At 30.5% G+C, this 24,979-nt stretch overlaps 1 protein-coding gene and 1 long non-coding RNA gene across 3 annotated transcripts in view; one reads left to right on the top strand and one right to left on the bottom strand.

Moving 5' to 3' along the window:
* The window catches only part of Cubn (Cubilin), a 55,123-nt gene that overhangs the window by 7,268 nt on the left and 22,876 nt on the right, over positions 1-24,979 (top strand). The window contains exons 6-25 of the mRNA XM_008194200.3: positions 686-830; positions 877-1,018; positions 1,107-1,207; positions 1,258-1,384; positions 4,641-4,829; positions 4,877-5,020; positions 5,071-5,255; positions 5,303-5,474; positions 8,597-8,678; positions 8,729-8,834; positions 8,882-9,235; positions 10,975-11,131; positions 11,183-11,370; positions 11,415-11,577; positions 16,147-16,506; positions 16,566-16,752; positions 16,806-17,148; positions 19,447-19,600; positions 19,648-20,394; positions 23,062-23,754. Coding sequence (XP_008192422.2) covers positions 686-830; positions 877-1,018; positions 1,107-1,207; positions 1,258-1,384; positions 4,641-4,829; positions 4,877-5,020; positions 5,071-5,255; positions 5,303-5,474; positions 8,597-8,678; positions 8,729-8,834; positions 8,882-9,235; positions 10,975-11,131; positions 11,183-11,370; positions 11,415-11,577; positions 16,147-16,506; positions 16,566-16,752; positions 16,806-17,148; positions 19,447-19,600; positions 19,648-20,394; positions 23,062-23,754 — 4,739 coding nt within the window. The remainder of the gene's footprint in view (positions 1-685; positions 831-876; positions 1,019-1,106; positions 1,208-1,257; positions 1,385-4,640; positions 4,830-4,876; positions 5,021-5,070; positions 5,256-5,302; positions 5,475-8,596; positions 8,679-8,728; positions 8,835-8,881; positions 9,236-10,974; positions 11,132-11,182; positions 11,371-11,414; positions 11,578-16,146; positions 16,507-16,565; positions 16,753-16,805; positions 17,149-19,446; positions 19,601-19,647; positions 20,395-23,061; positions 23,755-24,979) is intronic.
* Positions 631-6,542, bottom strand: LOC135267059 (uncharacterized). 2 transcript variants are annotated; one of them, XR_010335309.1, is made up of 3 exons: positions 6,283-6,542; positions 5,778-5,854; positions 631-5,472 (listed from the first exon to the last, which is right to left on the bottom strand). It is a non-coding gene; the product is annotated as an uncharacterized LOC135267059 (long non-coding RNA). The 2 variants fall into 2 exon arrangements; XR_010335310.1 differs by having other exon boundaries at positions 6,329-6,542.

Genomic DNA, 24,979 nt, shown 5'->3' with positions numbered 1-24,979 from the left:
AATCGATAAGATTACTGCAACAGAGTAAACGGTTAATTTTATTTTGAATTTTCAAATTAAAAATGTTTGCTATTTCTGAGATTTCTTCTAATATTTTCTAAAATAGCAGTATAAAAAGATCAAAATGCATATTTCTTTAACGTAACTTTAAAGAATTTAGTAGTCGATTTGATCCTAAGTTAAAAGAGTTAAATTCTGACACTACTTTTTTGGTTGAATTTTTTTGAATGAAAAAATTGGTTCTTCTAATTTAATTTTTTAACTTACTTGATTACTTGCAAAACACAATGATTAAGGTAAAGAATTACTAAAACAAGTAATTTTCAAGAAATCCGCCAACATTTGCTTCACCAAAATTTAAGGGAGTATCCTACGCTCAAATATATTTTTGTTCTTGTTATTTGAACAAACTTAGTTTGAATTTTAAGCATAATTCAATCCTTTAATTAAGGTAATTGTAGCAAGTTAGATATATAGTTGTAAGTAGTAACAGAACAGGCTCTATGCCCGAATAAATTTTGTGCTCAGTTTGCACTAAAACGTAGCATTTATTCACCATAACATATCCTCAAAGACATCGCCATTTTTTGGAGAACACAATAAATTTGAATTGAAAAAAAGTATAACAAGTGTTAATTTCATAAAAAAACTTTAATTTCCAGGCTAAAATTTCGTTTTTCTACAGGTGTTTGTGTTCGCGTGGTTGGGTTGGCCTTCACTGCAGAAACCGAAATGTTGATTGTCGCCAAGGTTCGAATTTCGAGCTTTGTGGACACGGCACGTGTATCACCCAATACAACGATGTTGGATATAAATGCATTTGTGACGAGGTGATTTTTTTTAGTGTAATTCCAAAATTTATTAAATTTTTTGCAGGGATGGACAACAGATGGCAAAACTCCAGCTTGTAATACAGATGTTAACGAATGCACAGGAACTAAACCACACTGTTCAGTTAATCCACCTGTGCAGTGTATTAACTTACCCGGAACTTACCGCTGTGGTAGCTGTCCAGCTGGTAAAAAATAATATTTCATTCGTTCGCCTTTTTTTGTGTTACATATTTCTGCATGTTGTCAAGTTTACAAATTAAATAATTTTTTTAGGGTACACTGGTGATGGATACTATTGCACAGACATTGACGAGTGCAGTACATCAAACGGTGGATGTAGCACTAATCCCATGGTGCAGTGTATTAATACACTTGTAACAACTATTAATTCGATTGTATTGCTTCTTAACAACTTTTTTCGTAGGGATCAAGATTTTGCGGTAGTTGTCCTAGTGGATATGTAGGAGACGGAATCACATGTTCATATCAAGGTGTTTGTAATGTAAATAATGGCGGTTGTCATCCTTTGGCCACTTGTAGAAATAATCCAAGTGAGTAAATAACACTGAATGGGCAAGTTATTTTTGCTACATTTTTACATAAAACGGGGACATCATATTTATGTATTTATTTATTTTGTATTAATTTAAAAAAAATGCTTCGGAAATTGTAACTGATGGAGTCCTACGATGAAAAATTTTCCTTTCTTTTTTCAAAACGGTCCCTTATTTACCATAAATCATCTTCAATGTTTATGTTTATTTTTAAGAAATTATCTCTTTTTTTAACTAAAACGCAAAACTAATAATTGTAACATATGGGGTACTATTAGTTGTTTCAAAACTACGTAAACGCCAGCGTTGCATTTTCTCTCAAAATTAGTTGTTATAAATTATTTCTGTAATTTTGCCCCATTTTCATGCTTCAATTGGCATCAAATTGTTTATAAATTAACATTTATAATCTAAAAATGAATTGTTTTCTACAATCTATACATTTTTGTATCAAAGTTTTTCGGATAACTCAGTCCTAACTTGAGGACAATTTTTTGTTGCTATTGTTAGTTTTTTTATCGTTTCCGTAACTGATTCTGAACCGCACATACGCTTTAAAACTAAATTTCAGAGAAAAAGACATTTAGAATAAGTAAAGACTAAAATGCAAAAAATATTTAAATCCTGCATTAAAATGTAATAGTATATTCAGTATCAAGAACGGTAAGGAGATTTTACCGATCGAAGACAATTTTCTGAGATCGGCAATCTTTAACGTTCGTGATGCTTATGGCGTTTTTTGCACGATCCTTAATTTTTTTTTAAGATTAATTAAATATCAAAATAATTGTCAAGTGAGCACGTTATAGTTACCGGTTTCTATCTCCAAGGCGTCACAAAATTACTTACCGACGCTTAATTTGCTTACCGACGCCTTTGGACGTAGCAACTAGAAAATACCACGTACTGTCTTGGAAACAAGCGCAGTAAGTAGAGCTCAGTCGTGCAAAAATGTATGTTTTCCTATCAGAAATATCAGAGGATTTTTGCTTGCAGGTTAGGATTCTAAAATTTTTAAAAGCTTTGTGAACGGTCATAAGACTCATGTAATCGTAATATACCAATACGACAATACAGAATTATTTTCTTGCATAGAGCACTGCTTTTCTCAAAGCTTTTATCAATTTTAGAATCCTAAGCTGTAAGCAAAAATATTCTCCACTGATAGAAAAACATTATTTTTTTATTGGTAATCCATTTTGCTTTTTTAAAAAACTTTTTATCGTGTGTAAATCTAACTTTCAAAATCGCGCGTTTTTTAAAGTGCCCATGACAACATCAACAACCCAAGAAACGTGAAGATAACTGGCAACTTTTTAATGATTTCTTATTACAATCACAATCAATTCCATGATAATGAAAGGTATAATGATTTCACATAACATTATTTCCAATTTTTGTAATATTAATATCAGTATTTATGATTTCAAAGTGTACCAATAAAAAAAAATAAAATAAAGTATTCGTGGATAACTGGTCTTTACAACACTTGCTCTATTTAAAGCACGATGGCGTAGCCGTCGAAAAATCGCGCGAGTTTTGAAGACCTCAATATGCATTTATACTGGGTGGGCAACCTTATCGCGCACCCAAGAAAATCGCGACTTCTAATGAATAAAAAATACTGAAGTTTTACACACCAGCCTGTACATTGATAAGGACCATTCTCGATTTTTATTAGATTTTTTTGTTAATAAATAAAGTCGTAGCAGTTTTGTGAGTTTTTGGGCACTAACTTTTAATGAAACTACAAAGTTTTTAGACCAAATGAATCCTTACCTGCTAGCCCATCGAACGCTAGTATCAAAATTATAAATTTTTACTTGGCTGGTGAAATAATCGGTCTTTTTTATTTAGACGCAAACCAGACGCGTGATTTATTAGAAGATGGTATAATTTGCCAACAAAAATAAAGGGATCAGTTACCAGTAGCCGACCTTTTTGAAACGCCTTATTTACAGTCTTGCAATAAAACTGATGCCTGCATTGAAATATCCCAACGAAATCTTTTACAATCTTATCCCAATTACAGTTCACAGTCACCTAAATTTACGACGCTACAAATAGCAACTCATAAATAAAAATATTTTTTTAAGTTAAAATGTAAAAGTGCGTTTAATTCAAAATCTGATTGGTATTTTTCTTCGCTAATTTTGTAAACAATTATCTGACGTGAATACCCGTGGTTTAGTATAAAATTTAGAATTTGACTTTTTGGTAGAAACTTACTTTTTTTAATTATTATTTTTATCTGCAAGTGGAAAATTACCAAAAAATTAGGGGAAATACCTTTCGAACGTATAGTCAGGCGTGTAAAATGCAATATTTTTTTATTTAATTAGAAATCGCGATTTTCTTAAGTGCGCGATAAGTTTGCTTCACCTAGTACAAAGCGATCGAAAAGTCCTTCTATCAAGTAAGTTTAGAAATTAAAGGACGTACATCTGCAGAACTCAAGCTAATGTCAAAGGAAAATGTCAAAAAAATTAAGCATATTAAATTATTGTTAGAATATATTAATATACAGGGTGACACCATTTACGGTTCGTCTAGAGTTCGGGTGTTATTTGTGTCACGACTAAGAGTTTACGTTTGAGGTAATTTCAGTTTAAATTTTGACAGCAGGCTGAGCTAATACACGACACCGGACATACGTTCTCAAGTAATACACCTACTTGATAGAAGGACTTCCTGATCGCTTTGTACTTAATATACTATATTCAATTTCTGATCGAAATAAAATAGTTTGTACGAAAAATATTGTTGAGATTATTGCAAATTTTAATAGAGATTTTAATTTTGTTGTGTGGAACTACAACCTTCAACAATATTTAAGTACTTTAATAAATTAAAAATTTTACTATTGTTAGATTTTTTTAAATATTTTTTAAAATACATAAAAATAGACTAAAGTAAAGGTTCTTTAATGAAACCTTACATTTCGTAGCTGTTTACAGCTTACATAAAAAACTGACATAATTTTACAGTCAAATATAATGAAAGAAAAATTTTGGTTCTTCTAACTTACTTGTTTCAACTTACTAAACTATTAAAATTTTGTAGCCTCAAGTAAAGTGTTTTAAGACTCAAATTACTTGCTCAGCAACACAACGTGTGAGGTAAATAAATATTTACTAAACCAGTTATTCGCCTCACCGTGACAAAATTGAAACGAGTGTCCTACACCCAAATAAATTTTTTCTCCCTTTACTGTTTTTTAGTATTAGAATTAACGAAATGTACATTTTTACAGGAATTGGTTCCACTTTCGTTGAATGTATTTGTCCCAGTGACTACACAGGTAACGGGATAGGACGCAATGGTTGTGTGCGTTCATTGCCTTCAGCCCCAGGTCCTTGCACCCCAAATCCTTGCAGACGTGGCTTTTGCAGAGTTACCAACGGAACCGATTACACGTGCCATTGCAACAGGCGATACGCCGGTAAAAACTAAACTGTTAAAAAAAATTATAATAAAATGTTTCAATAGGGAAAAATTGTGAAAAGTTTCGCGATTTGTGTACTTCTAACCCTTGCCAAAACGGCGCAACTTGCACTTCGTTCTTGGGCATTTCTTACCAGTGTTTGTGTCCATCAGCTTATACAGGATTGCGTTGCGAAACGGAAAAACAATGTAATAAACTAAAAAAAAAAACAAATATAAAAATAATAACATTTTTTAAGCTTGTGGTGGTCGTCTTGTGGGAGAAACCGGAACTTTGGTTTTTCCTTCTGGTTCGTCACAAACATATAGCAGTGCGATGAGTTGTGCCTGGATTTTGGAAACTAATGTTACTAAAGTGTTAAATATCACTTTTAAACGTTTCGATGTTGAAGGATCACGCGGGTGTCGTTATGATTGGCTACAGGTGATGCAAAAATGTTTAGAGAAGAGTTTTGCTGAGGCTTTTTTTAGATACATGATGGGAAAAATACATTGGCACGGTCTTTAGGTCGTTTTTGTGGGCATCAGTTACCGAATGGTGGAAATATTGTATCGACTCATAATACTGTTTATTTGTGGTTTAGATCGGATCATTCGGTTGCATCAGAAGGATTTGAGTTGAACTGGACATCGATTGTACCCTGTAATGGTTTTAATTTTGTAATTATGGCATTTTGTAGAAGATATATTAGCAGAGAATATGAGGAATAATTTTTTTTTTTGAAAAAATTATCACTTAAAACAAATAAGGACGATTTTGATATTCTTATTGATGGATTTTGATCAATTTTAAAAAATTAAAAAGTTTTAAATTTTGAAGTTAGTTGGCAAAGTGGAAAAATTAAAATTTTAAAATGAATAAAAACAATTTTTATCTCACAGGTGCAGTTTTTTAGGTACATTATACCATTGTTTTAAGAGAGATAAAGCTGTAGGTTCTACTTACAAGTAGAAGTCTGGGGAAAATTAAGGAAAACAATGAGATTGTTTATTTCATAACAACAACACAGATCACTACGAAATCTGAAACAAAATTCACATTTTAGTTCATAGTAGAATTACAAGTGTGCATTTGAATTTTTCAGAGTGAGAAATAAAGCATAAATTAAAAGTTTTAGTAAAATAAAAGTATTCTTTGTTAAACAAAATCCCAGCGGCACGTTTTGAGCTAAGAAAACCCATCAGAAATCTTCAATTTGTGCTCCATTTCACTCCAAAAAATTCAAATGCGCTGTTGCAAAATTATACTATGAACTAACATAGAATATAGAAATATGCTAATGTTACAGTCAGATATGTACTTGAATTTATTAGATTTTTTGTAGTGCCCAAAAAATACAAGGATTATGGCTGCCGGCGTCGGTTGTCTGCGCAACGGTGGCGCTTTAGATCCATCAAATACATAACTTTCTATTACAAAAATGACTATTGGAATTTGCAACTATGTATACCTCATTCGTTTTTTAAATCAATTGTAATCAATTTTGTTTTACATACGACTTCAGATGAGCTTCAGGAGCAGTCATTTTACCAAAACACAAACTCCTGCAAAATATTAGCACACAACACAGTAACAATCGACAATTCACAGTTTTGACATTTGTATTTGACGTTTACCAGCCCAAACGTAGGTCGTAGCGTTAACTGTACGCAGCGAAAGACTGACGAATCATTAGTCGAGACGGTCGAAGGTCGAGACATTGTTTACGTCACACAGCAAATTTTCTATTATTACTAAAAAAGTACCGATTTTATTAGACTGATATTACTAGACATCATTTTGTGTCTAGTTTGAGAATCTGCAATTTCCAAAAACTTTTACTTTCGAGTATAACACTCCATTGTCAATGTCAAAAATTTTGAAATTATGTTAGAACCACCATGTAGTTAGAACCCTGCGACATTGCCATAGGAACGAAGCTTGGACGACTAATTTTAAATGGAGTTGCCAACGTTGAAACAATTTGACAATTGATTTTAATTACGGATGGACTTTATCATGTTTTTTAAGAAATTTTATTAACAAAGAGCGATTTGCGAAAGTTTTTTGATCACACTGATAGCTTAGAAGCTGTTAGAAGTGTTTTGTTATAAGACTTTATTTAAATAAAAGACTCAATCAAAATTGTGCAGGAAATCCATGATTCAAAAAAAAACACCAACACTTATGATGATGCTGCTGCACACTAAAAGCTTTGATGAAACAAAGTTATATTGTTAACGAATATTCGGAATTTGATTCTTCACAAAGTTTAAATCAAACAAATCGTGGTAAAGAAATTAAAACGACTTTAGTTCAGTATTATACGAATTATAGTCTAAATTATATTGACCCAATACTTTGTTACTTAAAACGTTTTTTTTTAACAAAATTAATTTGTTTTGCCTAAAAATTTAGAGTACAATGTATGTACGTACACACAGAGTAGCTTTAAAAAATGATACAAAGAAAGAAAGATAATAGTTCAACTTTCATCAAAAGAATATTTTAGCGGTACTACATAGTTAAACCTGCAATAAGAATAACACCTAATTTCTGAGATACATATTTTAGGGAGTTATAGTCGTTTAAAAAACATTTTAAGCTAAGATAATACCAGAAAAATGTGAAATTAGCAGCAAATTCGCTGGCATGGGCGCCATTGCCGGCAGCGGAGGCACTGCCTTTTTTTACACTGCACCTGTAAGATAAAACGTCGTATATCACTCGTGATCTAAATGCCATTACAAAGCTCGTGAAAAGTGTCAAAATTCTGACTCGCATATAATGATGCATTTCTATCATTTATAATATAATATACTATTTTTTAATTGATATTAAATATCTAAAGAACGAATTTTGTAAATGTTAAATCGCAAAATTATTTTACGACATCTATGTCAAATCATGTGGTTTATAGTCAATTTTGATTTTTTTTAAAGAATTTAAGGCTCATTTTTTTCATAAATAGGAATAACTGTGCCTTTGGAAAACAAGCGAAAGCGATGTGAACGAAATTTTACCTCAAAATTCTGACGTAAAATTAAAAGAATTTTTTTGTGATTATTTGGAACAATTAAAGAATTGAAATTTTAATTTGTTTCAATATTTTTTTAAATTCTTATAATATTTTTAGACTCAAGTTTTCCAAACTTAAAATTATAGTGAGATCTCTAAAACAAAAAGTTTTCAAATCATCTGGCGACTTGAAGCAGTTTATTGTTTTTTTACATTTTTGAGGGAATTTAAAACAAAAATTGTGTTATTAAAATCGCCAAAATTTCAACATAAAATCAAATATTCTATTGAGTATTTGCATTTGGCGATGTTTGTTCCGCAGTTTTGGAAAATTGAAAAATGAAAAATTAAAATCATTTCATTTTTTTTAAATTTCTATATGAATTTGAACAATTTAGTTTTTTTAAAGTAAAAACGCAAAAATGACTTTCAATAACAATCACAAAGTTGTCTACGAAATTTTGGAAAACTGAAGAAATCAAAATTCTAAAGACAAATCAAATGACTTGTTTTAATTCCTGTAAGGGTTTTCAAAAAGAAAATGCTCTACTTTGAGAAGAAAATGTTTTCGAACTCTCAGGTGATTTACGGTCAATTTAAAAAATATCGGATTAATTGGAAAATTAATTTTCACAAATGGGAAATTTGATTTTCTAAATAATAAGTTAACCTTGAAAATAAAATAAAGAACAAAATAAAAAATCGAGTCTTGCCAAACAAAAAGCCATTTTATTTAAATCACACTTTGAATTAACCGTTATTTTTAGTTTGTGGAGATCAACTGAAAAGTGTAACATCGCATGGAATAATCCAATCACCTGGATCACCTGGAAATTACCCAAATAATCGGTAAATTTGTTTTTAATTATTTTTTTTATGTATGTTTATATTTAAATCAGTGACTGCTATTGGCCACTTCAAGCCCAACCAGGAAAACGCCTCCTCTTCCACTTTTTCACTCTAATGATTGGAAACAACTCAGCCTGTGATCACGATTATTTAGAAGTAAATAAATCAGTATTAAATAAAACCACATTTTCTTTTGTACTTAGTTTATTACAGGAACTGAGCCTACAGATCCAGTTTTCGCCAAATTTTGTAATACTACACACCCCTCTCCACTTTTTTCTCCATCAGGCGAAGTTTTGGTCCATTTCCACTCCGATATGGATAAAAATTACCCAGGTTTTCAAATAACCTATTCAGTGGTCGAAGGAATGCCAGGATGTGGTGGTGTTTATACGAGATCTCAAGACGAAATTCGTTCTCCGATGTATAACGGAAATTATCCAAACGATATTCAGTGTGAATATAAAATCCAGCTGACGACGAAAAGTCGAATAAAATTGACTTTTCTGTCGTTTGATGTTGAGGATTCGGAAAACTGTCAATTCGATTATGTTGCAGTAAGTTCTTGTCTCTTATGAGGAAATTTAACTTTTTTGGGTTAAATATTAAACACAGATTTAATAAAGCGAAAAATTCTCAATGAAGGTGGAAAGTATTATTTGTTACTTGTTATTTATTTTTTTAGAAGTAAAGTAGGTACAATTACTTAATTATTATTTTTTTATGTTGAACACGGTTTAAATAAACTGAAAAATTACAATAACAATCAAAAATGGCATTATTTTTTATTTTTTCAAGTATTGTAGGATGTTCTTTAAATATAAAGTCACATGGTCGGGCACTAAAAATTCACTTACTATTTTGCTTACAGTCCCTAAAAATTGATAAAAGAAAAGTTGTTCATTATTTGTGTGTGATGTGGAGCACGAGTTTAAGAAAGGGATCACGAGCAGATGATGCCAACTTTTCTTTACGCGTATAAACAACGTTTTCTCTTATATGACAAATTTTTGTTAAATTTTTTCAACGATAGAATAAAAAATCACCAATAGAATAAAAAATTACCAAATGGCCACTTAATTCTATTAGTAGGATAAAAAAATAACTAAATCAAATAAATGTGCCATAGTACCCACTTGTAGAATAAAGGTGTACTAACTCTACTCGTATATAACGAATAAGCAACAACATTATCAAGACCTATAAGACAAATTATTTTATTTTAGCATAGTTTGTAAAATTTATAATGATTTACTTTTTCCCAAAGTTTCATTAAAACGGACCGATACCACACCTATATTTACTTTTGTATTCATGAAAAATTAAGACAGCAAAATGTCCTAGTTATGTCAATGTTTATAACAATTTTATGGTGTAAAGCGGGGGTTTCATCTATGGTGGCAAACATACGGCCGGCGAGGTGATTTTTGGGACAGCAAAATGTAATAGTTACAAGTTACTTCATCCGTTTACAGTATCAAAAATTTGACTGTTCTAATTCTTCATTCTGACAGTACGTCAGAAATTATGTTATTTTTAATTTAAAACAAAAATTTCGCGAAGTTTCTCTCTAATAAAGCGACAAATTGTAAACGAACTTTGAAAATGTTTTATAATTGAAAAGCATTCTTTTGCAAAATTTTTCGTACAATTTTATTGTTTTTTTTTTCTAAAGTTTTGGAGCATTTTTAAGATTAAAAATTCAGTTTTCTAGCAAATTTCTATTCAAATAAGCTAAAATGTTCTCGCTGAAGATAAAAAAAATAGTAGTTTATTATTCAAGTACAGAAAAGTTGTTCATTGTCTGTGAGTGAGTTTCAAAATCACGAATCACGAACAGATAATGTCAACTTTTCTTTACGTGTATAATACAACGTTTTATCTCATACATAGGTATTGAGAAATTTTTGTGAATTTTTTTTACCGATTTCGAGTATGGGGTAAAACATCTTTATGAGATAAAGCCGATATTTAAAATTAGGCTAAACTTCCACTGAATTGTTAAGCCCCAAAAAATAAATGACCACCCAAAAAATAAATGGCCACCCAAAAAATTAACCACATCGCTCGACTGATCCAATGAAAAAATTAGATTTTGTTGTTAAAAACGTAATCCAAATTTTGAATGTATTGTTAAATTATTTTCGCCGTTTTCAAATGTTTGTAGAATTCCGTTTTTTTTTCATCACAAAGTAAATGTTCTTTTCCGTTTCTTTTGTTGAATTTTTTTATTCAAAAGTCGAGAGAAAAACATTTTAATTACTGTAACAAATGTGTTTATTATAAAATTTTCCAGATTTATGCTGGTACCACAGTAGATGCTCCTCTTATTGGAAAATATTGTGGCCAAACCGTTCCTTCACCATACATCACCGAAAAAAGCGAAATTTTAATAGTGTTTAAGACTGATTGGGCCACTGCTGGTGAAGGCTTCGCTCTTCGATACGAAACAGGTTTCAATTTTAAATTTTACCAAAAAACAAACACCCACTTTTTTATTACAGTTTGTGGAGGCACATTTACAACACCTTCAGGTGTTATTCAATCTCCAGGTTATCCCAAAAACTACGACCATAATCTAGAATGTATCTTCGAAATTGTCCAACCCCTTGGAAATATTATTAAATTAAACATTGTTGATTTGGATTTGGAGAGTAATACTTATCCAGATTGCGTTTACGATTTTTTGGAGGTTGGTAGCATTGGTTTTGGAATTTTTTGCGATTTTTTTTCTAGGTAAGGGATGGACATAACAGCAATTATACTTTAATTGGGACTTATTGTGCAAACAAAGTGCCTTTGATTGTTTCATCGTACAATTACTTATGGATCAAATTTCAATCCGATACCAATAACAATGGTAAAGGCTTTAGGGCAAATTATACAACCACTAATATAGGTAAGATAAAAAAAATCTTTTTTTAATTGGCAATCTATTTTGCTTTTTAAAAAACGCTACAGCGTGTATAAATCCAACTTTCAAAAACGCGCGTTTTTTAAAGTGCCCATGGCAACATCAATAACCCAAAAAACGTGAAGTATAAATGGCAACTTTTTAATGATTTTTTATTATAATTCCATGATAACGAAAGGTATATAGTGATCTCACATTACATTATTTCCAATTTTTGTAATATTAATAGAATGTGTTCAAAAATGGTTGCTCATCAAGTTGACTATGGAATTCAAATTCAATGTGTCGCTTCGCTCAAATGACTTATTTTTGTAGTTCCTCTGTCAAATCTTAAAACTAGCTTTTTACTCACTTTTTTGCAATTTTCGGCAATGTTGTTTCAAGTGAAAGGTTTGTTTTGATTTGTGTTTTATATTTTCGTGATTTTTGTTGTGTATTCTTTCATTTTTTTATTCGAAGCCTTTTTGTATTATTTTAACAGATCTGCCAGTTTGACGGCATTCGCAATTTAAATTAAGCGGCATATTACGTTCAAATATCATAGGTGACTTGATGAACAACCATTTTTGAACACATTGTATCAGTATTTATGATTTCAAAGTGTACCAATAAAAAAAATAACGTAAAATACTCGTGGATAAATGGTCTTTAAAACACATGCTCTATTCGATCACTTCGGCTATGCCGTCGTGCTCGAAAAATCGGGCATGTTTTAAAGACCTCGATATCCACGTATACTTTAATATAGTAGGTACTGTTTTTTCAAAATTTTTGTAAAATTAATAACTTCATTGAAATTTAATTTGTGGTACATAATTTTTAAAATTTGTATTTAATATAAATGTTTGCGTTAAACTGTTACTGAAATGCGGAAAAAAAGAAGTATTGTTTATGATACAAAACAGACTACGCAACTAAAAATATTTAAAAAAAATGTTACCAAACAAACTTTATGTTTTTTATGTAAGGTTCTTTAAGTTTATATGCGTGAATTTTTTTTTCTTTTGGTTTTCTCTTAAGGTTTCCAAGGTAAATCGCCAAATTAACGAAAAAAAAAAGTTTTATTTAGTTTATCTGAAAAAAGTTGATATAGGTATTTCAGTTTGAAACGTCTAATACAAATAAATACTAATTTTTGGTCAAAAAAATAATAACTAGCATTAGAAAGACGGGAATTCTTTTATTTTTACTGACAACGAGGATTTTATTACTGGTCTTCTTCAAATAAATTGATTTTGGACGATTCTGGGCTTGAAAAAGGGCTGAACCGACTTGGGATGACTCAAATCGACATATTTTGACCAAAAATTATACTCTCCGTCTTAACTTCCTTGAAATTAGTTAATTTATAACAGATCATCTCTTTCAAAGAGGCCAAATTGCTTGGAAATAACTCAATTGTTTGACAGAAAACAACAATTTTTCTGCTATTTACTTTCTTCAAATAAGTTGAATATCACCACATCCTAATTTTTGTTAAAAAATATTAATTTTAATAGATTTCTTGCATAACACTTTTAGATTGTCTTAACTATAATTATTTTGTCCACAAAAAAAAACAAATATCTGAAACAGTTTCATTTTATTTGCGCCTAAGGTAGTGCAAATGGCGTGCTCTTAGCATCAACTTTTATATGAGTTCTCATGAAACTTTTTACAGGGATTAATTTTGTTAAAATCTTAAGTTGATCTCCAACACTTGTTTACTTTAAAATCCGCTGAACTTATTTTCATGTTGCTTAGATCATTTTATTTTAATGAAAAAACGGCGATTTTCTTATTAGTTTTTTTCAAATAACTCACTTTTTTTTACTTGATTTTTGCTTATACCTACCTGGCTCAATCGCTAAATCGTTTCCAAATATCTTACAACGCTTCATTTTAGTTGAAAACGACAAATTTCTGAACAGTTTTGGTAAAAATAATTTCTATCGGCTTCATTGTTTCTTCAAAACGAAAAAAGAAAACCCTTTAGAATACTTGAAATAAATTGCCCTACTTTATACCAAAAACGACAACTTTACGCTTAATTTTGCTTTTTATCTTTATTTTCTTTACGCGACGTTCTTCTTTTTTTCTTGCTTCTTTGCAATTTTGTTTCTTTACAACATAGTTCTTCTTTCTTCTTGTTTTGTTTACAACAATGTTTTTTCTCTTTGCTTCCTCGTTTTATTATCTTCTTTTTCTTGTAACGCCGTATTTGTTCCCTATTCCTTTCTTTGTGAAGTTGTTCTTCTTCGTAGTTTCTCATTTTCTGACGTTCTTCTTACTGTAATAAAATTTCATGACGATAGAACCAATTCCTTAAAAGGTTTTAAATAAAACGGCGAGCTGCAACGTTTCGTTCATATAGTAAACATCATAAGCCTTTTTACTCGTTCAAAGTGTTGGAAGTAAACATTAAAACAATAACTAAATGTTAACAACACATGCAAATATCATGACACCAGCTGTTCTTTTTTATTTTCTTTTTTACCGCGTCGTTCCTTTTCTTTTTTTACGATGCCATTCTTCTTCCTTTTACTACTTTTTACGATGTTAGTATTCTTCCTTACGACTTTGTTCCTCCTCGTCTTTCTCTGTTTTATCTGCGACGTTGTTTTACTACTTTACGAGTACGACGTTGTTCTTCTTCATCTTTTTTCTTGTGACATTGTATTTCTTTACGAGGAGATTCATCTTCCTCTTTTTACTCTTTGCGACATTCTTCTTCTTTGCAACATTTTTCTTTTTCTTAATTTTCTTTGTTACCTTGTTCTTCTTCGTTACGACTTTATTTATCTTTCTCATACACTATTTTGCGATGCCGTTCTTTTGTTTTTGTTTTCTTGCGTTGTTTTTCTACTTTACGACGTTGTTCTTCTTCATCTTTTTTCTTGTGACATTGTATTTCTTTACGAGGAGATTCATCTTCCTCTTTTTACTCTTTGCGACATTCTTCTTCTTTGCAACATTTTTTTTTCTTAATTTTCTTTGTTACCTTGTTCTTCTTCGTTACGACTTTATTTATCTTTCTCATACACTATTTTGCGATGCCGTTCTTTTGTTTTTGTTTTCTTGCGACATAGCTCTTTTTTACCACGTCGGTCGTGTTTTCCTTTTTCTAATTCGTGTCGATGTATTTCTTGTTTGCGACGTTTCTGTTCTTTCTTTTTTTGCATCATTTTTATTCCTCTTTCTTTTTTTGCGACCGTTTTACGGTTTATTTCACGACACTCTCTTTATAGCATCGATTTTCTTCTTCTTTAGTACATTTCTTTCTATTACTTTTTTCTTTTACAACGTCCCCTTTCCTCTTAACTTTTCTTCGTTATTAAGTTGTTTGTTCTTTTTATTTTTTTCTGTGACGTTGTCTTTCTTCGTTTCGACTTCGTTTATCTTCTTCATTCTCGTGTTGCGGCGTTATTTTCTTCTTCGCAACGTTGTTCTTTTTTCCTTTCTTATTTATGTAGCGCACTGTTTTTTTATTTTTTCTTCTTTCTTTATTTCGTGACTATGCACTTCTTCTTTACAACGTATGTTGCTTTCTTTTACGACCTAGTTCTCCTTCCTCTTTCTTTTAGTTCAGACTTCGTTGTTATACTTTTTTCACTATTTTTACAACGCCGTACTTGTTGTCTTAGTGCATTGTGCTTGTTGTTGTTTTTGTCTTCTTTATTTTTTGTGCTCTTTCTATTTTGCGTTGATGTTCTTCTTCTTTAAGACGTCATTCCTCTTCCACTTGCTGTTCTTTGCCATGTTTTTTATTTTCCCTTTTTTGTAACGCTTCTTTTTTCATGCGACGTTGTTTGCCTCACGCCATAGTTCTCCTTCTTCGGTTTCTTTATCATGTTAATGTTTTACCTCCTCATTCTATTTTTTCTTTTCTTTGCGACGTTCTTCTTGTTTGTTTAAATGCCTTCTTCTTTACAACATCGTGTTTTTTTCCTCTTTCTCTTTTTTATGACGCTATTTTTTTCATTTGTTCTTTATTTTTCTTTCAGCATTGTTTTTCTTCTTTATTTTTGAGCCGATGTTCGTCTTCTTTACAAGGTCATTTCGTTCTTCTTGTTTTGTTCTTTTTTGCAACGCCTTTTTTAGTTTTGTTTTTTCTATGCAACGTAATTTGTTTATACTTTTTGCGACGTCATTCTTCTTCTAGTTTCCCCTTTTTGCAACATTGTTCTTCCTAACTACGATGTCTATCTTCTTCCTGTTACTATTCTTTGTTCAAAAGATGGTGTGAAAAATAATGAGCTGAGTTTCTTTTTGAGACGTTTTAAATATATAAACAAGATGACAACAAAAGATGCGATTTTTAGAACTGGTTTACGGAACATTTTAATTGCAATCAAATTTTAATTCGAGATTGACTTGACATTTGTCAATGCATTTTAAATGGCAACTTACTTCGAATTAGTTTAATTCTGAATTAAATCTTAATTTCGCTTTCTGTAAACCGGCCTTAGTTCATTAAAAATGATTTTTCACTAAAACAAATATTTAACTGGTAGTTCTTATTCCCCACGGAAGAAAAAAAGGAGAATTCTAACAATGTATATCATTTTTTCACAGGTTGTGGAGGCATAATGAAAGAAAAATCAGGAACCTTTTCAACCCCAAAGTATCCCCAAGTCTACCCTTCTGGAACAATTTGCAAATGGATAATTTCAGCACCACCTGGGAACGTGATTCAAGTAACTTGGATGAATTTTCAGATCGAAGGCAGTTTTGATTGCACTTACGATGCTGTGGAAATTTTTGATAATAATACAGAGACTGGAGAAGGAACATCAATTGGAAAATTCTGTGGACAACACGTACCTCCAGCAATGTTAAGCACTTCAAATCTAATCACAGTCATTTTTCATTCGGATCAAACTAATAACATGAATGGTTTTGTGGCTTCCTATAGCACTCTACTAGAATCGACAGGTAATAGTTTTATTTTCTGTAATATTAATATTTTAACAAAAAAATTCGTTATTATTTAGTATGTGGTGGAAATTACTACTCAAATGCTGGTGTAATTAAATCTCCCGGATACCCCAACAATTACCCCCTCAATATCGAATGCACTTGGACAATTCAAGTTAAGCCGGGTCATCAAATTTTGCTAAATGTGACTGATTTTCAACTCGAACACTACACGACGTGTCGATACGATTGGTTGGAAATTCGGTAAAAGAAAACTTATTGTCGCAATCTCGCGATATTTATTTTTTCTATTCCAGCAATGGAGGAAGCTCAATGTCTCCACTCTTGGGTAGATTTTGTAACACTGATATTCCGAAAATGATTCCATCACACGCTAATAAACTCTTTATCCGGTTTAAATCAGATATGTCAAAATCGGAAAAAGGTTTCAAAATTACGTGGGAAGCTACAGCCACTGGATGTGGTGGGGTTTTAAATAGCCCAACTGGATCCATAATATCACCAAATTATCCAGAACCCTACAATTTGAATGCTGAATGTATTTGGAAAATTTCGATAAGTGCTGGATCACTGATTCAGTTGGTTTTCTCCGATTTGGATCTTGAGGAACATAGCGAATGCGCACTGGATTATGTTGAGGTAGATGTTAGAAAAAAATAGCAAACAATTTTCTTTAAAATGCATTAACGAATGTCAAGTTAATTTCCAATTAAATTTTAAATGCGATTAAAATGTTCTGTAAATCGGCCCTCAGTTTTTTAACATTTTAATACAATTCTAAAAGATAATTACTCTTAAAATTATTGTATTCCCAGTCGAATAAGGTTATATGCCTCCAGTAAAATATTTTTACTCTAAGAATTAGGGGCAATGGAACGGTTTGCAAACAGAGAAGACCATAATAATGAATGCAAATTTTGGGCTGGTGGCACGGGTTTGGTAATAAACCCATTGTGAGGCGGTTAACTTCTGTACAAAGGGACCCTCCATATAATCTTATACTATTTGGAATGCTATACTATCTACAACCTAATGTCTTGATTTTTCGGCATGATTTAACATATTCTCAAAAAACTGAGTTTTTAGTTCTAAAAACTGTTTCTTTATTTTTGTGGTTTAATGAAACCTTTTAACGAGACACTGCAAAAATTTTTAGATTTTATTTTCAATTTTTTACGAACAGTATCAGTAGAAGTATTTTTTTTTTTCAAAACTTATTACCAGTCAAATTGTTTGCAAGCAACAAGTAGTGCCATTTTAGAATTTGAAAAAAACAGAAAAAACAGAAGAAAAATACAAATAGTTCACGCACGGACGGGATACAAAAAATACCACACATTTTTATCGTTGATCAATCGTTTAAAATTCTTAATTTATAAAAGGCACTAATTTCAACAACTATTTTTAAAGTAAAAAGTAGAACCTGTTGAAACTTTTGAAACCACTAAAGCGAAGAATAAGGCAATGTGCAACGGTTTCTGATTAATTTATATCCCATTTCAGTTCGTAGTAGAATTTTGCAACAGCGCATTTGCATTGTTTTGACTGAAATGGAGTACAAGTTGAAAGTTTCTGGTGGATTTTCTTAGTTCAAAGTGTGTCGCTGGAATTTAGTTTAACACAGAATTCTTTTCTTATACAGAAACTCTCAATTTGTGTTTATTTTTCACTCCCAAAAATTCAAATGCGCTGTTGCAATTCTACTATGAACTGAAATGGAAATGTTTACAAATGACGAATGGGACAACTAAAATCTTGTGTGCGAAAATAGCTCTAAAGAGTGTATTCAGAGAGGTTAGGATTATTAAAACCTTTTTAAAAAAATTTAAAATTAAATTTAAAAAATTTTTGGTTTTGTTTAACATCAGAAATAAAAACATCATTTTATGTTTGCGATAACAGACGGGTTAAATACTAGAAAAACTACAACCAGAAACTAAAAAAATGCTCTTAAAAAATATTCAATAATTGTACTACGTTAGTATTTTATGTTGTCGCCTAAAAGGCACAGTATGTAAATTTTAGAATCTAATGAATTAATTCAATCTAAATGATTATCCTTTCTCAAAAAACTCTTTTGTCGCAAATATTAAATATAGATTGCACAAAACCGGGCACACCAACTCAGTGGTATGTTATTGAGAAACAAGTGCAGATTACGGGAAAAATGTTGAAAAAATTCATAAACTCATATTTAAAAAAATCTGAAACTACAAACTTATTTTGTTAACTTCTTCAGTTTTCATTATTTTTTAATGTTTTTGTAATTCACACTAAGTAATCGTTTCCTAACAAAATGATGAATAATTATTTTTAAATTTACTTTTAGACTTTAGCAGTTTTTTGAATTAAAAAAAAAATTAAATTCAGCAAAAAATCACAATTTGTGATTTTGCAAAATGTACCAACATTAGGAATTATTTCCTAGGAAACGGTTTCAAAAATAATTTATTTTTATTGTTGATCAAATTCTATTGCGATCACGACTATTTGACTACGTTGCCACATATCATTTATTTAAAATCCGTTATCTACCAATAACTTTAATTCAAAGAATTTTTGTACTATTTTTACCTTTAAAATGGAAGCAATTCTCTACCACATCTCAGTGAATTGGTCCGCCGATTTTTGAGCACCCGGTATAAACCCAATCATGTATTTTTGCCTGAAAAAATTTTTTGTATAACTCGTGCGTTGGAGATATTTACATATGCAAATTTCTTGAGCAAAACAATTTTTTGAATTTGAAAGATTGAAAAGAAATTTAAAGAATACAAGAATAAAGTAACCACTTTTTACACTATAATAGAATGGTAATCAAACGGCTTGCTTCGTAAAAATCTCTAACAATAATTTTGACAGATCACTAGATTAATTATAAAACTCCTTAACATAAAAAAAGTGTAATATCAAAGATATAATTATTAAAATTTGTAGATTTTGGATGGACCATCTTTGAACTCCAAATCTTTGGGCAGATTCTGTTTGCACCACCCTTCATTCCTCCGATCGTCAGGAAACACCTTAACTGTAATTTTCCGATCTGATCTCAGTCGAAATGGACGAGGATTCCACTTACAATACATCACCAGTAAATAAATTCGTTATTATCCATTGAAATCACAATTAATTTTTCAGTGTGCAACAACACCTTGAAGGGTTTCAGAGGCGTGATCGAAAGCCCAAACTTTCCAAATAATTACCCGAATTCAGTAAATTGCAACTGGGAGATAAAAGTCGCCGATAAAAACAAAATAAACATCTCGTTTTCACACTTTGACTTGGAAAAAGTTTTGGTGCAAAATGTACCAAGCAATAACTCTGATTCAGACAAGTGTCTTTTTGACTACGTGGAGGTTTTATACGTCGAACCCGTTGAAGAATACGAAGAAGAAGGGCCGTTTCAAAAATATGGAATTTATTGTGGGGATAAAATCCCACCTTTGATTACGTTGAATTCAGATCATGCTAAAATTCGCTTCCTCTCCGATAATCTTCTTTTTGGAAATGGGTTTAGATTAGAGTGGCAATTGGAGGGTTGTGGAGATATTTTAACACACCCTAATGGCACTATTTTCTCCCCTAATTATCCCAGATCGTATCCCCCTTCGATTGAATGCAACTGGAAAATCCAGGTTGATTTTGGCAGCAATGTTGAAATTACTTTTCATAAAATTGAAATTGAAAAAACTTACATTTGTCATTTGGATTATATTAAATTGTACAATGGTGAAGATGAAACGTATCCCGAAATTGCGACGCTTTGTCACCAGAATAAACCGATCACGTTGAGGAGTTCTGGAAATTTTTTGTTTGTTAAGTTTAAGGCGGATTCATCGGTTCAGGGAATGGGATTCTATGCCAATTACACTAGCACACCTACAAGTAAGTCAATTTTTAGGAAATACTGTTTGCCAGTAATTATCTTGGTAATATTTGTTTGAAAACGAAACAAGATGGAGAGGAAAAACTTATTTGAACCTAGAACCATCTCGTAAAATCAATTTTAAAGTAAGGCAATTTTACAGTTTCTTTAATTGATTTGATTTTATTAAAACAAAAAATTATGCCAATAACTAAGAAACTCAGAGTTTCAGTGTAAAACATCCATCTAAAAGTTTATATAACAAAAAATTATTTGAGCTTTTTTCGTTATTTCTTTGCTTTTCAAAATCTCTTAAAGTCGATTTCATGAAAGAAAGTTAAATGCAAAACTATAATATAAGACAGAAAAGATTGTGGTAATCGTAGTTATGATTATTTTTGACAAGTGACTAGATTTAACCAGTCACTTAAATCAATTTTTTTTGTAATATTTGTTCTATAATTATTTAGGTCATCAGTGTTTCGGTTTTGTACTTTTTTTTTGTTTCTCCGTGTCTTAGCTACTTGAATGTTAACACTTCTTTGTTGTTTTTTTATATTGTTTCACTAATAAATTAAGAATTCATCTGAAAATTTTTCGATCTATAATATCTTAGGGTTTTAGTATTTTAGTTTCTCGATTTTCAGTTTCTCTGCTTTTAAGTCCTTCAGTCTTTTGGACATTTGCAATATTATTAGATTCCTCTGCTCTTTATTCTGTCAGTTACTACTTGTATACGTTCTTTCAATTTATCAATTCTAATTTATACTTTTCAATTCTGTAGTTTTTTGGTTTTCAAATTTTTCAAATTTTGAGTTATTAAGTTATTGTGTTCCAATTTTCTAGTCACTCAGTTTTCTGGTTTCGATGTTTACGATTTTTAGTCTTTAATTCTTGAGATTTTGGAAAATATCAGTGTTTTTTAATTTACCAATTTTCGAAACACAAGGTGCAAATTCAGCATTTTTGAAAAAGTTAAATTCAGTTTCGTCAATTGGCTTTTATTAATTTTTGTGGGATTTTATAACACTAAAGGAAAGAGTGAGCTTTCTCTTTCAAATGCTTAAATACGATATCAAAATATTTAATAAATGAGAAAATTACCGATTTTCGAAAGTTGCAAATCTGAAACTTTTAAAAAAGTTTAACTAAGTTTTGTGAATTGGGTTTTGTTAACTTTGTTTGTTAGAATAAGAGTTAAACTTACTAAATTATAGAAAACAATAAACATTATAAAAATATATATATAAACAGACGTTTCGAGTTGTTAATACTTGACCTATTTCCTGTATCTGTTTCAAACTTTAGAACTCATTTTAATTGAAAATTACTCCGTAAAAGCGACGTTCGGTTAGAACAAACGATCAGTTTATAACAAACAATTTATGAAATCCATTGGGTGTTTGTTATAATTTATAACCGAATTCTCTCTCTTATTCATATTATCATAATGTTTTAAGTTTAAATTTTGTTGTAGGAATGTAGACCTCCTCGTAAAATTAATTCTAAAGTAAAAAATTTCCAGGTTTTTGTTTTGATTTTATTAATAAAACATGAAAATTTGGCAAATAATAAAGGTAATGATTTCTTGCTGGTGATAATGATTTTTTATCCTATAATATGTAGGTAAATAACTGAAGAGCGTTCAAATAGTTTTTAGATCAACTCTTGCTGTGGAATTTACATTGACAGATTTTTATTGTCTTTGATAGATTATCCTTTTATTATGTTGAAGTGTCAAACGCACTACTTGCGATTTTTTGCAACGCCAGTATTGTCGTATGTAGTAATCGTAAGAAATCAACATATGTTCAAAATTTCACAGCAAGAGTTGATCTAAAGACTTTTTGACGCACTGAATACAAGAACTTGAAATCATGCAAATAACAAACAAAATCAAATTTTGATAATGATTGTTTTTATACAGAACTAGATATCGAGACCATTTATTTGAATGTAGGATTTCCTCGCCAAATTATTTTTAAAGTAAAAAATCTTCAGTTCTTTTGCTTTAATTTTATTAAAATATGAGAATTATACAAATAACAAAAATAATAATTTCTTGCTGTTAATAATAATTTTTCTTCCTATAATATGGAGGCAAATAGCTGAAGAGCATTCATACACAAGACCATGCAAGACCAATCGAAACCATGCAAATAAGAAAAAAACTTATAATTTGATGTTTATTTTAAAACCGAACTAGATCGAACGAAATCATTTATTTGAATGTAGAACCTCCTCTTAAAATTAATTCTAAAATAAAAATTCTCCAATTTTTTTGGTTTGACTTTATTTCAAATAACAAAAATAATAATTTCTTGCCGTTAATAATAATTTATCTTAAATGAAGAGCATTCAGACACAAAAACTCGAAATTATGAAAGTAAGCAAAATATATTTTAATAATGTTTGTTTTAAAACCAAACTGGATGGAGCGAAATCATTTATTTAAATATAGAATCTCCTCGTAAAATTAATTCTACAGTAAAAAATCTCTACTTATTGAAACATAAAAGTCATGCAACTAACAAAAATTATGATTTCTTAGTGTTAATAATAATTTTTCATCATATAATGTGAAAGTAAATAACTGAAGAGCATTCGTACACAAAAACCTCTTTTTTTTCATCATCTTTTTTTTGTTTTAATTTGTACCTTTTTTTCACATAATAATTTGTTCCCAGAATGTGGTGGGAAATACACCGCAGACAGTGCCTTCATCATGTCGCCAAATTACCCAGAAAACTACAACAAAAACTCAACTTGTGGCTACGAAATTCAAGTTGGAGAAGGTTTCCGAATCGAACTAAAATTCCAAGACTTTGACCTCTACGCCCCCAACAGACTCAACTGTACTTCAAATAACATCAGTTACGTGAAAATTTACGATGGTCCAACCATCGACTTCCCCCTCTTAGCCAAAATTTGCAATAAAAACGCTCCCAACAAAACCATCCTAACCACAACTAACCAAATGTACATCGAAATGGTGTCACAGACAGACATGGCATCAAAAGGCTTTCTAGCCAAGTATGAGAAAGCTTGTGGTGCTCGAATTGTGACGAGTGGAACAGGGCATATTCGAATTTTTTCGCACGATTTGGACTACGATGAGAGTAATTGCACGTGGACTATAATTGCGAAAGATTTGACTAAACACATTACGTTAACTGTCTCACATCTGGATTCGTTGAATGGCTACTGCGACGAAAATATTAAAATTTTGAAGGTTTACAATGGGGAGAGTTCGGAAGCGCCTCTTTTGGGCGAATATTGTCAGAAAATTCCTCCAACTTTGACAAGTGATGGTTCTGCAATGCATGTTGTTGTTGACTCCAACACTGTTCTTTATGCTACTTATTCAGTGTTCGATTCGGGTTTGTAACCTCGTGAATTGGACCCCTCAATTTTCATAGATTATACACTTTTCTACAACATTATCATTAATTAAGTCAAAGAAAAAAATTATACTGATATTCTTAACGAAATGAGGTTTTAATCTTGTTTTGTGCATTATCGTTTTAATGTTGACAAACTGCTTAAGACTGAAACGGATAGAAAATATTTCTTTAAAAAAGTTACTGGTTTCTACCAATACTTAAATAGACAGACATTTTGTTTAGTAATTCTTTCTATGTAAATTGTATTGTCACGCAGGACGACAATGTCGCAGGAGACACTATTTTAACGTTAGATACAAAATTATAAACAATAATTTAAAAAGTTGCAGCACTGTCCTGGATATCAAACGCCGTACTTAGTAGCACGTTGAAACATATCAGTTCGATAAACAATTATTATAAATTCATTAACCCTAAAAATATGGAGTACTTGAAAAAAATGTTACTTGGTTAAACAAATAGGAGCGGAAATAACAGGATGGTATAGACATTTTTCTTTCATACTACATCCGATTGAAATCATCATTTTTAAAAAAACTAAATAATTTTTTACGATAGTTATTTAATCTACACCTGCTTTCATTAAACTAACATAAATTAAATGGTTATAAAACAAATGAACTCTTTACTGATTTTCCAAGAAAAAAATTAGTTTTGATTTGTAATCTGTTCCGTGTAAATTATATTTTAACGTTGGATAAAAAATTACAAACAATAACTTAAAAATATTGCCGGTTATAATAAATATTTTTTTTGGGTATTGAATACCATACTTCATGAAAACTTCGAATTATAATTTTGTTTTTATTTGAGCACGTTGAAACATTATTATGTAATATATTTTGATTAACAATCCAATTATAAACTCATTAACTTTAAAAATATGCAAAACGAAAAAAAAATGTTTTAGAAAACAAATTAGTTGGTGTAAAGTCTACATCAAATGGAAATATCATTTAACAAAAAACAACGACAAAATTGTTATTATACACTTGCTTTCATTAAACAAAGTTGAATTAGGTGGTTACAAAACAAATAGAGATTTTGTAAATTTTATGAGAAAACAAAATATTTTTATATGTATTTTTTTCGATGTAAAAATTTCTATTATAATTTTGTTCTTATTTGGGCACGTTGAAGTATTATGATTTCTATAAACAAATCAATATTGAACTAATTAGACTCAAAAATATGTAATACT

The sequence above is a fragment of the Tribolium castaneum genome, chromosome 9 (assembly GCF_031307605.1).
Source record: "Tribolium castaneum strain GA2 chromosome 9, icTriCast1.1, whole genome shotgun sequence".
Lineage (NCBI taxonomy): Eukaryota > Metazoa > Arthropoda > Insecta > Coleoptera > Tenebrionidae > Tribolium > Tribolium castaneum.
Note: the sequence above shows the minus strand (reverse complement) of the source record. Positions and strands in the feature narration are given on the sequence as shown.